Below are 12,640 nucleotides of genomic sequence, written 5' to 3'. Positions count from 1 at the left end.
ACTCACGTGTTGAAATGACTTTGCTAATTAAGTGACTGCAAGTATTAACAATGATCCAGAATTGCTTTTTTTCCCCCCAGCATATTCTGTTCTCTTGGATTTATTTTGTGGTCACTTTCCACTTTTGGAGTAGAGAAGAGGTAATTAAAACTGCTGAAGAGAAAAATGAGTCCAAAATATACAGTGAACACATACAGTCAATTTGTAGAATTTCAGTGTATAAATTAAAGATACACTTTAATTAAAAGTGATTTGTTTTTCTTAGAGTAGAATATTCTTTTAGGTAATTATAACAAATTTTATAATGCACAGGAAAGCAAATAAAATTTTCCCTCGTGCCCTTCCATAGTCATAGGTAGAATAATGAAAATTCAAGTATGAGGTTTTAAATTTGGTGGGTCCAAAGTTTGGCTTGATCCTTCTGCTTTTTGGTATGGTTTGTGAGCCTGACAGCCTCCGGGTTGGCTGGAGCCAGGCTTGGAAGCAGCAACCTTTCCCTTCCTCCAGGGCAGGTGGAGACTGCACCTGTAGACTTGCACCTTGACATCAGATACAGATGTCTGTGTGTATTTCAGCAGGACTGTCTTTCTTATACATATCACAGAATGAAATAGGTTGGAAAAGACCTCCAAGATCATCGAGTCCAACCTTTGACCGATCACCACCTTGTCACCCAGACCATGCACAAAGTGCCACTTCCAAAAGCACCTCCAGGGATGGTGAATCCACCACCCCCCCGGGCAGCCCATTCCAACGCTTCACAACGCTTTCAGTGAGGAAATTTCTCATGATGTCCGTAGTTTGGTTTCCTTAATAAAGGAGGAAAAAGTAAAAACCAAATGGGAAGGGTAAAAGAAACACTAAAACCCGGTATTTCACGGGGTCCCTGAGAGGCAGCAATGCGGCTGCCCCTGTGTGTTGTTTACCCCATTTTCTTTAACAGCTCTGGCCTAGGGTGCCTCTTGCTGCAAGGCTTGTGTTCAAAATGAGTCCCGAGGGCTTATTTCCATGGGTTTTATTTTTACTGTTATTCCCAGAAAAGGAGGCTCGGGAAGGCAACAAGGGCCCTCAGGGGCCCCTCCGCGCCTCCAGGGGGCGCCGCCAAGGGCGCGGCGGCCTCGGAGCGCGGCCCTTCCGCGCCCGCCTTCTCCTGACCTGCTCCCCGTTCCTGCTCCCGGCTCCCGGTTCCTCCGCTCCCTTCTCCCACCGCCTGGCCATGCTGAGCTCCCGCGGCCCGGCCCTGTGCACCGCTCTGCGGCGGGCGGCGGGACCCGCCGGCCTCGCCTCCTTCCACTGCTCCGCCCGGCGCCGCCGCTCCGCCCGCGTCGCTGTGGTGAGTTAATGGAGGAGCCGCGGGGGCCGCGCTGAGGGGAAGCGCGTTGGTTTATTTCTCACCCTCTGCAGGGGGGTCTCTCCAGCGGTGGGGCGGGTGCAAGGAAGGGGCCGGGAAAGGCTCGCCCGGTGGCTGCGGCAGCTGGAAACCCTCCGGAGAAGCTGAATTCGGGAAGAGAAACCCGCCTAGAGCTGAGAAACTTGGAGGAAGACAGAGCAGGAGTGGGGAACGCGTAAAAATTGGCGTCTGTGGAGTTGTTGTTGGCCTGGAGTTGGTTTATAAAGAACCACAGAATGGTTGGAAGGGACCACAGTGGGTCATCTGGTCCCACCTCCCTGCTCAAGCAGGGCCATCCCAGAGGATTGTGTCCAGACGGTTCTGGAATATCTCCAGTGAGGGAGACTACACGGCCTCTCTGGTGTCTGTTCAGTGCTCGGTCACTGCAGAGGAAAGAAGTTCTTCCTCATGTCCAGGTGGAACTTCCTGGGCATCAGTTCCTGCCCGTTCCTCTTGTGCCATTGCTGGGTGTCCCCCCCCCGAGCAGAGCCTGGTCCATCCTCTGCCCCCTCCCTGCAGCCCCTACAGACCTGGGGGAGGTCCCCTCTCAGCGTCTCTTCTCGACGTTGAACAGCCCCAGCTCCCTCAGCCTTTATTCATAAGAAAGGTGCTCCAGTCCCTCAATCATCCTCGTTTCCCTCTGCTGGACCTGCTTTAGCAACTCCATGTCTCTCTTGTACTGAGGAGCCCAGGAGAACTTGAAATAGTTTATAATGTGACTAGGGGAGGTTCTGAGAGCGCACAGGAAAATATTTAGGCTGGGTTGTGCTCTTCTGCAGGAAGGAGGTAAAGCATGTCACAGATACAAAAGAAAGCCAGGAGATGGAGGAGCCAGAGGTTGCCAAAGGAAAATCAAGGCTGTAAGGTAGTGTCCCATCTGGACACACAGTTTTGGAGCTCAGTGAACAGCCCTTGAAGCTTGAGCTTTGTGTAGTCTAGATGGCATTAAACATAAAGAGATAAGAAGTCTGTTTGGGGCAGAGTTGGCTCTGGAATGGGCAGAATGGTGGTCCAAATGGCTAACAGGTAACCCACCAGGAATGCTGTCATTTTAGCAAGTCACAGCTTTTTAAATAGAGAGGGGAAACCAAATGTTATTTTTGACATTTAGTGACATAAATTTCTGACTAAGGTAGGAAACAGATTTGGCAAAAAGTACTGAAATAACAGAAGAGGACAGTGCTTTAGTATTTCGGTTTCAGTGAGTTTCAACAACATTTAAAAAGTGTTGCTTATGAAAGATAATTACAGCACAGTTGCTTATCTGTTTTTCACTCTAAAATAAAGATAAAATAAAAAGGTTGTGAAGTCAAAGGCAGCTCCTAAATATCCAAACAGGATTAACATGGACAGAAGAACATTCATGGATTTTGCTCATTTGGTGAAGTGGTGGTGGCATGTCATGACCCTGAGAGCAGAGAACTGGGTACTGGGGCCTGAAAGCCCCTTCAAGTGTAACATTTTTAACATTTCTAACTAAGACAGTTTCAGTTCTGAGTTTCTGTTCATGTGTCTGTAATTAAAAACTTTTGAGCTTCAAAAAACTGAGGTAAAACCAGGAGGGAAGAGTAAAGTGAAAAAGAAGAAAAAAAAAAAAAAGAGGAAAGGAAATTGACTTCCTAACTGGATTTTTTTCTTTCAAAACAAACAGCCAAACAAAAAACCCCACAAGAGTTCATCAATATACTTTCAGGAACTACATAAACCTTTGGATTTTTTTGTTTTTATTTTGTTATTATAATGGTTTTTCCCCCTGTTTTTTTAAAAATGTTTTTTCCTTTTCTACTTTGTCAAAGACTCTCCACTCACACAAGGGTAGATGATTGTTTGTGCTTTTTATCCTTCGGTGTGTATAAACAAATTTAAGGTATTATTACCAGTATTATTAAGGAAAAGCATGGCTAATGCAGCATAATTGCACTATTGCATTCAAAGTGATTTAGCTGTTGATCTCTGATGCAGATCCTCAGACAAAATACAGCAGCAGGTAAAGTAGTTATTCTCAGTACCACCTCGAAGTGCACTTTTATCCCACTTCTGATTGATGAGCATCTGGATGAGAAGGTGTTTCACATGGATGTGGACACTTCATTGAAAAGATGTATGACACTGAGAACAACCCACTGTGTGCACAGTAAAAACATACCTAAGGATAACACGTCAGTTTATTAACTGGGGAATAAATGTATAAGCCAGGAAATAAACCCTGGTTATTTGTGACCCCTGTGATGGGTTGCTATAAATAGGAAATGCCAGTTCTGCAGTGTGTCAAATGGTGACTCCAGTGCTCACAGCATCATGCTCACTGGATTAGTAAAGAGCTTGTTGCCAAGTTGTTCTTCTGGGGGATGAAGGGAGGTTTTTTTGTTGTTTGTTCATCCTTTTTGTTTGTTTGTTTTCATCTTACCTTGTGAAAGATCCTGTAGGAAGTTCTGTGTCACCTGAAATACTCTCTTGATTTTCTCACTGCAGGTCCTGTCTGGTTGTGGCGTCTACGATGGCACAGAAATCCACGAGGCTTCGGCGTAAGTTGCTTTATGAGATAGGCTCCAGAATAGTCTCTGTTACACTGCAGCAGTCTGTTTAATTTAGTTTTGCTGTCTCTGGCCATCAAAATTACTCTGAAAGATGTATGATGAAGCTTCACAGTTTCCTCACAGCATAACTGGAAGCTCAGGCTGTGTTCTTGCACTACTCAGTGATTGTCCAAAGATGCAGCACGATGTGTGTGATGCCAGAGCAAAGAGTTTGAGAGTATTTTCTTCAGAAGCAGAAATTCAGAGTTCCAGAATCAATCTCAAGAGAATTAAGTACAGACTTAATTTCGTAATCACTTTGAGTTTCTGTTCCTGTTACTACTTTTTGTTGAATTGTTAATACTTAAGTTGAATTATTAACTCCCTGCTGTGAATTAATAAAAGGTGTTTCATCTAGGCCTAGGTTAAATGTACACATGGGTATGTTAAGTGTGGGACTCTTCCATAACACCTTGGGAATTGGAGAAAGGAAGCTTTTATTGTTCCTGGTTGCCTTCTTAGAAGCACCAAACAAAATGACTTGTCTCCAGCTTACCTGACCCTTCCTCCCAACTGGCTTTGTGTTCTGCTTCACTGTGATGTTCCATACAGGGATTTTGCTTCTATGTGCTCAGTATGCTTTGGTAGGATGTGTCTTTTTTTCCTCTTCTTTCAAAATCAGGTGGTGGAATATTTGTAGCAAGACTTAGGGGCCAGGTAAAGCCTCTCTTTTAAGGTTTTCTGCGTGTTTTATCTCCTTTTTTGTAGTGTGCTGGTGCACCTTAGTCGTGGGGGAGCTGAGGTTCACATGTATGCTCCCGATGTTCCTCAGATGCATGTCATCGACCACAGTAAGGGGCAACCAGCTGAAGCTGAGTCAAGGTAAGTCTGTGTTTCATGTGTTTTCCGTGACTGCTGAGCTTCAGTCTCTTAGACAGTCTTCAGACTGCACTTGTAGCACTTTGCTGAATGCATCTGGTGTTTTGTTTGGAGAGAAAATATTAAATGAGTTTTCTGGACTCTATTATATGCAGTCTCTCAGGGCCTGTGTTTTCCAGTAGTAGTATTTTAGAAGTATCAGTAACTTCAATTGTTGAATACCACTGTTCTTCTTGCTTCCTCCCTTCCTCCTTGTCCTCTGACAAAACTTTATTCATGCTATTCTGTGTGCAGATTCTTAGTTTATCTCATTGTTTTATTTCTGGTTCTTCAAGGAATGTTTTAGTGGAGTCTGCAAGAATAGCTCGTGGTAAAATTGCAAGCCTGGCTAAGCTGACCACAGCAGACCATGATGCTGTGATATTCCCTGGTGGATTTGGAGCTGCCAAAAACTTGTGAGTGCCAACTAAGCATTAGACTCCTCAACTAAATATTCCTAATTAACTTTTGGTAATGAGCCTGGAGAAGAGAAGGCTTTGGGGTGACCTAATTGCAGTCTTCCAGTGCCTGAAAGGAGCCTACAGAAAAGATGGACAGGGACTTTTTACAAGGGCCTGGAGTGGCAGGACGAGGGCAAGTGGCTTCATATTAGGAAAAATTTCTTTACTGTGAGGGTGGTGAGGCACTGGCACAGGTTGTCCAGAGAAACTGTGGATGCCCCATCCCTGGAAGTGTTCAAGGCCAGGTTGGATGGGGCTCTGAGCAACCTGGTGTAGTGGAAGGTGTCCCTGCCCACGGGGGACACCTTCCACAGAGGAATTGAAACTGGATGATCTTTAAGGTCCCTTGCAACCCAAACCATTCTGTGATTCCGAGAACTGTGATTCACACAGTAAAATCAGGAAGCAATAAATGGCCTTATTTACTATATATGTAATTCCTACTTCAAAAGCAAAACTCCTTTTAAAGTCTTACCATTGTCTTGTTTTAAATTTTCTGAACAATGATGGTGAGAATTCTGGAGTTTATGTATTTTCCTACACCTAGAGGTGTTTCATTTTGGGACTGAGGGAAGTGAAGGTAGAACTTCAATATTTTCACATGTTTGTAGTGTTATTATTCTGTTTCTTCCTCTCTGCCTACCAAAAAAATCCCCCCTTGCCTTAGTAATGATAATACAATAGCTAGTTCAAAAAACCTAGCTTTTTTTAAGCTTTGAGAAACATGAATGTTATTTCCCTTTTCTTCTTTACGTTTTTTCCTTTGAAAAGATTGCTGTTCCACTTCTCAGTAATCCTAGAGAGCTGATTTCATAATTCTTGTTTCTAGATGTTTATATCAAGTAAGGAGCTTTCTGACAAACCGAAGCCTTGGAAGTGAAGCATTTTGGCTAAAGCATTGATGGTCAGCTAGAGACTTTTTCAACCACCTTTTAGAAGCTGTTAAGTTTGTGATGACCCTTAGGAGCCAGTCTCAGGGCAGATACCTCTGTAGGTTTATACTGAGTTACGTATAAAGTTTCTTCCTGTGACAGATCAACCTTTGCTGTTGATGGGAAAGATTGCAAGGTGAACAGAGAAGTTGAACGAGTCTTGAAGGACTTCCACAAAGCAGGCAAACCTATTGGGTATGTATGTTTTTCAAGATGTGTGTGTGTGTGCAGGTGTTTGTCAAAGAAGCAGCTAAGAAAATTCTGAGTGGAAGTTGCCTTGTGATGTCTTTCAGATGTGTAAGGCTGTGTCCATTTGAATCTTTTCAGTTATTAGCAAGTTTTGAAAGAGTGTAGAGTTACAGTTCCTTCTGTTGCAGCCTGTGCTGCATTTCCCCAGTGTTGGCAGCAAAGGTTCTCTCTGGTGCTGAAGTAACTGTGGGCCACGAAGAAGAGGAAGGTGGCAAGTGGCCTTATGCTGGGACTGCAGGAGCCATCAAAGAGCTGGGAGCAAAGCACTGTGTGAAAGAAGTAACTATATCCTTTCCTGATAATTTTCACGTTGAGAGACAGTTTGGAAGTGTGTCATTAAAGGAATGAATGTATGTAGGATCTGGGCTTTTCCACTTAGAGTTTCATAGGAATATTTAGTGTAAAGCAGATAGCATGTGATCCAGTGCAGGATTAGAAACATTGTCTTCTGTGTACAGCTGTGTAACTGCACAGCTGTGAGTCAGAGTATCATTCTCAGTTATTGCCTTGGAACTCCCTTGGACACCTGGAAATGCAGTAAATACTGAGTGAGTCTGCACATAAAACTTGCACAAGTTACAACTGGTTGGTTCTCTTTGAGATCTTTGTTCTTTTCCTGAAGGCTAGTGCTGCAATCAGACTGTACTCAGAGACATCTTATCACAGTCAGTGAATTTTGTAGGTTTTCTTGTGTTTCCACAGATTTCACTTGTGGCGTTTGTATTTCTGGCAAAAATAGCTTCTACTATCTTGGATTATAGGCTGCAGCTGTCTTTGCAGCTGAGTGGTATAATGTATTTGGAGGTGCTTTTTTATAGGATAGTGGAGTTGTGAGGTTTTGTCAGTGCTGGTTCATTTTGCAGACACAAAATGTCTGTGTTTTCCTTAACTCCCTTTTACGAAGCTCACGTGGATACAAAAAACAAGGTGGTGACTACCCCAGCATTTATGTGTGAAACAGAATTACACAATATCTTCGATGGCATTGGGGCAATGGTAAAAAATGTGCTAAAACTAACTGGCAAATAAAAAAAAGAAAAAACAACAACACCAGAAATGTTTAAATTTAGGGCATAGTATCAAATATATCATGGACCAATGGAAACGTTTTCACCTGCTTGACCTGTTCACACTCTAGTGAATGCTGATACCAAGCTGATTGATTCCCAGCTGCAGGAATTTCCATGCCTTTCTGAGGGAGGGGCCTTACAGAGGACAAGGAGCCTGGCCTGAGACACAGAGCATTTTTTTGGACCTTTTGCAGCTGGAGAGAGCCGTGTGGGTGTGTTCTGGAACAAGTCCTCTCGATGCACCAGTGTCAAGCCAGTTCTAATAGGGCAAAAAGAGACTTGGAGGCCCTTTCAGAAGCTGAGGGCAGATATTTTGTAGGGATTTGGCACGTGTAGTGGCAGGACATGTGGTGATTGAAGAATGGGAATAGAGAGGAATGAGTGCATGGTTCAAGGTTTATCTGCTCAGGCCTGTGTCTGTGAACTACAAGCCAGGATCAGCTGTTGAGGGAGTAGACATCTTCCACGTCTTAATTTGGCTTGGTATTAATTAAAAAGCTATTCTGAATATCAGTCAGCAACAGGACACAACTGCCACAAGAGTAGCACTTTGAAAAATTCATCCATTGGCCCATTATAGTTTTAAAAGGTCTTGAAATGAAGGAGAAAATATCTGCTGATGTGACGCACAACTTTTAAGGACAGCATCCGTGTTAAAGCAGTTGTATGACTAGTAGTGAATGGAAAAAGCAGCCTCAAATTATCCTAACCTCCCCTGCTTTAGGGTAATAAAGCTTTCTCCAAAGAAATACTATTGAATGTCTGGAATAATGATGTATAAATAAATTAATTTCTGCCTTTATGTCATCCTTGTCGCTTCACTTTTGTTTGACTGGTGCATTTTAGCAGTTTTTCTGCATTTCAGTTCACTTCTTTGGTACATTTTTTCATATAGAATCCAGCAGAAACTGTGAAATTGCATTATGAAATGACAAAGAGAAGGAGTGAAGTTCCAGTATGAATGTCAGGCATGCTCAACTTGCTCAGTCAGTGTTCATGGAATGAGCATTTTTTTTTGCTTCTGGAGCCTCTAATTTTTTGTCACTAAAAAAACCCCACATTTGGATTTAGATGATTTGGATTTTCTTCTTCAAAGCTGGCAGTGTTTTCTTGGGGGATTTCCTAGAGATTCCCTGTGCAGATCACCACATCCAGTGAGGAATCACACAGAAACCAAGTCATCATGGTAGCAGGCATGGTTCATGAAGTGGATTTTGGACATTCTCTGAAATCTTTTTTGCTTTTCCATCAGATTCTTCATGAAATTATCAAGTTGGGAAGAAACAGAATTTAAAACACTGCTAATATATAATTGAGTGCAAAAACTTTCCTCTGAGTTTTGCTTGTACAAAGTGGATGTTTTTAGTATCAATTTTATACACAGAGGCTTAGCAAAATATGGGAGGTCATTGTTCTTATAAAATGTAACAACTCTTTAAAGTGAATGTCTTTCCTACATCAGCAGGAGTTTTAAAAGAAATTTGGTAACGTAAGAAAGTATCACAAAACAGAAATGGTATTGAAATCCCCAGGGCAGAGGGAGAACAGCTGCTGCCTGTGTTAACAGTACCCCTCTGCTTCAAGAGTGATCTAAACTGAGCTCAACTCTTCCTCTGAGTTAAATCTTCCCATTAACTCCCTCGCCACAGCAGGGTTCTATGTATGAATTTAGGGTTTCTCCCATGGTAAGTGCAGCTGTGGTGGCACAAAGCTTTCTTAGATTCTGAATCTTAGATTCAGGTGCCCTGACAAATGATGATTTTTCGAAAACATTGCTGTTACCATGCAGTGACCAGCTGTTGCATGTTGCTGGTTAGATCATCCAAATGGGGCCTCTTTACAGTCCTCTGACATTCTTCCTGGAATCCAGACACTCAAGCCATGAAGATGCCAATAATCCTCTGTATACCTTCATGTTCATCCCTGACTTGGTGACTTGGTGACAATCCAGGCTGGATTGTCACAGTAGCATATGCTGACAATCAAGTGTGCAAATTGAACAGCTCACCTAATGTCAGCTCACTGCTAAACAACAGCAACACTCTCAAATGATGGCCTCAAACCAGTGACTGTTTGAGGGCTGGGGCTGTGAGTTGTAAGAAGAGTTACTAAGGATCCAGTTCCTCCTCAGGGCCTGAAACATCTTTCAAGGTAGTTACAAAAAGCAAGCTACCCATACTGTTGTCAGTGCTAGAAGCTTGGGCATTTACTGGGGATGGGACAAAAATGTGGACTGGGGAAATCAAGGACAAAGTTTTATTTTCAGATATACTCACATTTTAGACCTTCTTTTTACCTTTATTTAATTTCTCTGAATTTAGACACAATGTTTTTTTAAGGGAGAAAGAATCATGTAGCAGAATTGCCTTTTTTTCATTCTCTCTGATTTCACAGTAATGTCTGACTACAAACCTTTGGTACACACATTTTTCAAGGTATTTTCTTTTTGTTTTATTGATAGAAGACTATCATACTTCAGCAGAAGAGATAGGATTGTCGTCTTGGATTTCAGCCAGTGTAAATTTGGAGGGAAATTCCATGTGCGTTTTGAGAATTATTAATAGAGACATTTGCTTGCCAAGCTGGGTTTTTCCTTTCCTTTCCTTCCAAAGGGCTATTAGGAGCTAGTGAGGGGTTTGCTACTTTGAGCCAAGTGAATAGAAGTTTATGATTAATATGTTCTTTTAAATGCCATCAGAAATAAGGAGTGAAAGAGGCTTCTCCAAGCCTCCACGAGAAGGCACAGAACACCTGGCTTATGGATTCCTGACATTTCTTATCTTCAGGAAGCATTTAAGAGCTTTGTCCTGCTGAAAGGCAGTTGTAATAAATGTGTTCCTACTTGTGTTGCTTTTCTAGAGCTGTGATGGGGTTAACTTTAGGGGTTTGGGAGGAGTTATGTTTCTTCCTGCCCCTTTTTGCCTCCTTTGCGGTTCCACACAAACCCAGTTTTATGAAATGTTGCTCTGTGGGTTGTTACAAGTGCTCACAAATTTGACAGCAGTGCTTTTCTCTTCTAAAAGCAGAAATAAGGGTTGGGGATTGAAAAGCCCTTTTCGTTTTTCCCCTTCGGTTTGTGGCTACATAGAGACACTTTTTTCTGGGAATAAAAAGCCAGCAGAGGGCACTTGGTGAACAATGTTCTGTGCAGGGTTTCACTTACCCAGGCACGATATTCCAGCTGTACGACAGCTGGAAAGTAGGACAGCTCTGTATGACTGTTTTCTTGACATTTTGGAGGCATAGAGTAAAACAAATATTGCTTCCTACTGGTTTAACAAAAATAAATAAGGCATCTTATTCCATTGCAATGAATGCATTTGTCACACTGTCTTGTTAAGACTCATTTCTTCAGCACAGTTACCTTTTATTTATCTCCCTGAAAGTATAATAGCAAATATACAGAAATTAAGCTCTAAACCCTTCCTGTGATATCTATAACTGAAAAAATGAGGAACAGTGTAGTATAAAGTCATAAAAGTACACAGTGGGCTTTGTTTTGGTTTGGTTTGGTTTGATTTGGTTGGTTTGTTTTAATGGGGGTGCTTTGGAGGGGGTTGTTTTGTTACTTGTTTGTTTTTTAAATACTAATGCTGTTATAGCCCAGATGACCTATTACCAAGGTTTGTAGGGAGGGACTTTTATCAGGCCAAGAAATACCCCTTGAAGGAAACACACTGTTTCCTGAAGCATCTGCGTGTTTCCAAGCTAGCAGTATCTTTTATGTATATGTGCCTTTTTTTTTTTTTTTTCAGAGTGGGAACTTAGACAATCCTCCATCTGCAAATAATTGAGCATTGCCTGCATTCCAGGGCTTGAGCCTTTTGTTTGAGCTGGTTTTCTTCCTCCTTTCTGTGGCTTGAAGTGGCTGAGGGGAAGCTTGCATGTGGTGTGGGTCAGCCTTAGCCCTCAAAAGAATTAAGGAGCTGATATTTGGTTGTTTTCTCCAGGGTGATTTCAGTGATATCAACATCTCTGCAGAAAGAGAGAGGGGAAGAGAAGGAGCTAAACTTGGACTATCCAAGAAGCTGAAACAGAAGTTGCAGCAAGGATTGCAGCACCCAGAGACATATGATTTCATGATGCATATTTAAAATAATCACCTTCCTTGCTTGTTTACAGTATTTTTTAGTACTCTGCTCAAATGCTGAGTGTCATACTTTGGGAATGACTGTCCTCAGGCTTAGCTGAATTAATGGTGAGAGGTGTCCCCACCCATGGCAGAGGGTTTGGAGCTAGATGATCTTTAAGGTCACTTCCAACCCCTAACATTCTATGATTCTGTATCAAGTATACCCACACTTATTTCTTGCTGATGTTCTATATGAGCCATTTCCATACATCATATTGAACGAAAGGGAGCTCACAGAGGAAAACACTAACCAGTTAATCTGGCCTCACTGTAAATTTAAAGTAGAAGATGAGCAGACTAACTCCTTTTTGTCTCTTACCAGTGTCCCTTTCAAACATGAAAAAATGAGCTCACTTTTACAGCCATTCTTTGGCAAGAATAATGTACAAGGACATCTTAAAAATTTCTTTACTGTAGCAGATTATCAGCCTTATGCTCTTGCCATATGGAATACATAGGTGTGGGCCACCAAGGTACTAGAAGTGGGAGAAGTGGAGATTCCTCCTCCTTAAATGTGTGAATTGTTATTGTACTCATTAGTTTTCAAAGCTGTCCCTCTTGTTCACAATGAAATGGAAAAAAACCACAAGAAGTATGTGCTGCCCATGTTCTGCATGTTAAGTGAACTTTCAAGACAGACACTTGCTGTGTCACCACTCAGAGAAGGAAGGACAAGTCAAGGTCTGCCAGCCATTCAAAACTTCTCCCAGGAAATCTGAAAGATGGTCATACATAACCCCTGGGAATGGCTTTAACTACAGCTCTGGGAAAATATAATAAACAGGGATGTTTAAACATCCCAAGTGCTGCTGCAAATCTGAGTACTAAACAGTAGAGTTGTAAACAACATGTAGAGGGCATCCAGGCCCTTCTATAGTCACGCAGCTCACACTTTTGAGTGGAGGTGCTCATACAGCACCAAGCAGAACACAGAAATCACAGCAATAATTATATTTAAAAACAGATGGATGA

The 12,640-nt window shown here is 42.3% G+C and overlaps 1 protein-coding gene across 1 annotated transcript; it reads left to right on the top strand.

Annotated features, from left to right (window-relative positions):
• The first annotated feature begins 1,077 nt into the window (after nt 1–1,077).
• GATD3A (glutamine amidotransferase like class 1 domain containing 3A) lies at nt 1,078–8,343 on the top strand. Its single transcript, XM_027741923.2, has 7 exons — nt 1,078–1,333; nt 3,863–3,915; nt 4,675–4,788; nt 5,121–5,240; nt 6,320–6,412; nt 6,595–6,751; nt 7,367–8,343. Exons 1-7 carry the CDS (start codon nt 1,217–1,219, stop codon nt 7,493–7,495), a joined length of 783 nt encoding a protein of 260 aa, XP_027597724.2. The 5' UTR covers nt 1,078–1,216; the 3' UTR covers nt 7,496–8,343.
• The last annotated feature ends 4,297 nt before the right edge of the window (nt 8,344–12,640 follow it).

This window comes from Pipra filicauda, unplaced genomic scaffold, assembly GCF_003945595.2.
Source record: "Pipra filicauda isolate LSUMZ 115617 unplaced genomic scaffold, ASM394559v2 scaffold18_size4552066_pilon, whole genome shotgun sequence".
Classification (NCBI taxonomy): domain Eukaryota; kingdom Metazoa; phylum Chordata; class Aves; order Passeriformes; family Pipridae; genus Pipra; species Pipra filicauda.
This window is presented reverse-complemented; position numbering and strand designations above follow the sequence as displayed.

Bases quoted from the DNA above. Each gene is read 5' to 3' on its own strand.
- GATD3A (XM_027741923.2), top strand. From the start codon at position 1,217: ATGCTGAGCTCCCGCGGCCCGGCCCTGTGCACCGCTCTGCGGCGGGCG. The intron at 1,334-3,862 runs GTGAGTTAATGG...TTCTCACTGCAG, and splicing joins GCTCCGCCCGCGTCGCTGTG to GTCCTGTCTGGTTGTGGCGT. The intron at 3,916-4,674 runs GTAAGTTGCTTT...CCTTTTTTGTAG, and splicing joins GAAATCCACGAGGCTTCGGC to TGTGCTGGTGCACCTTAGTC.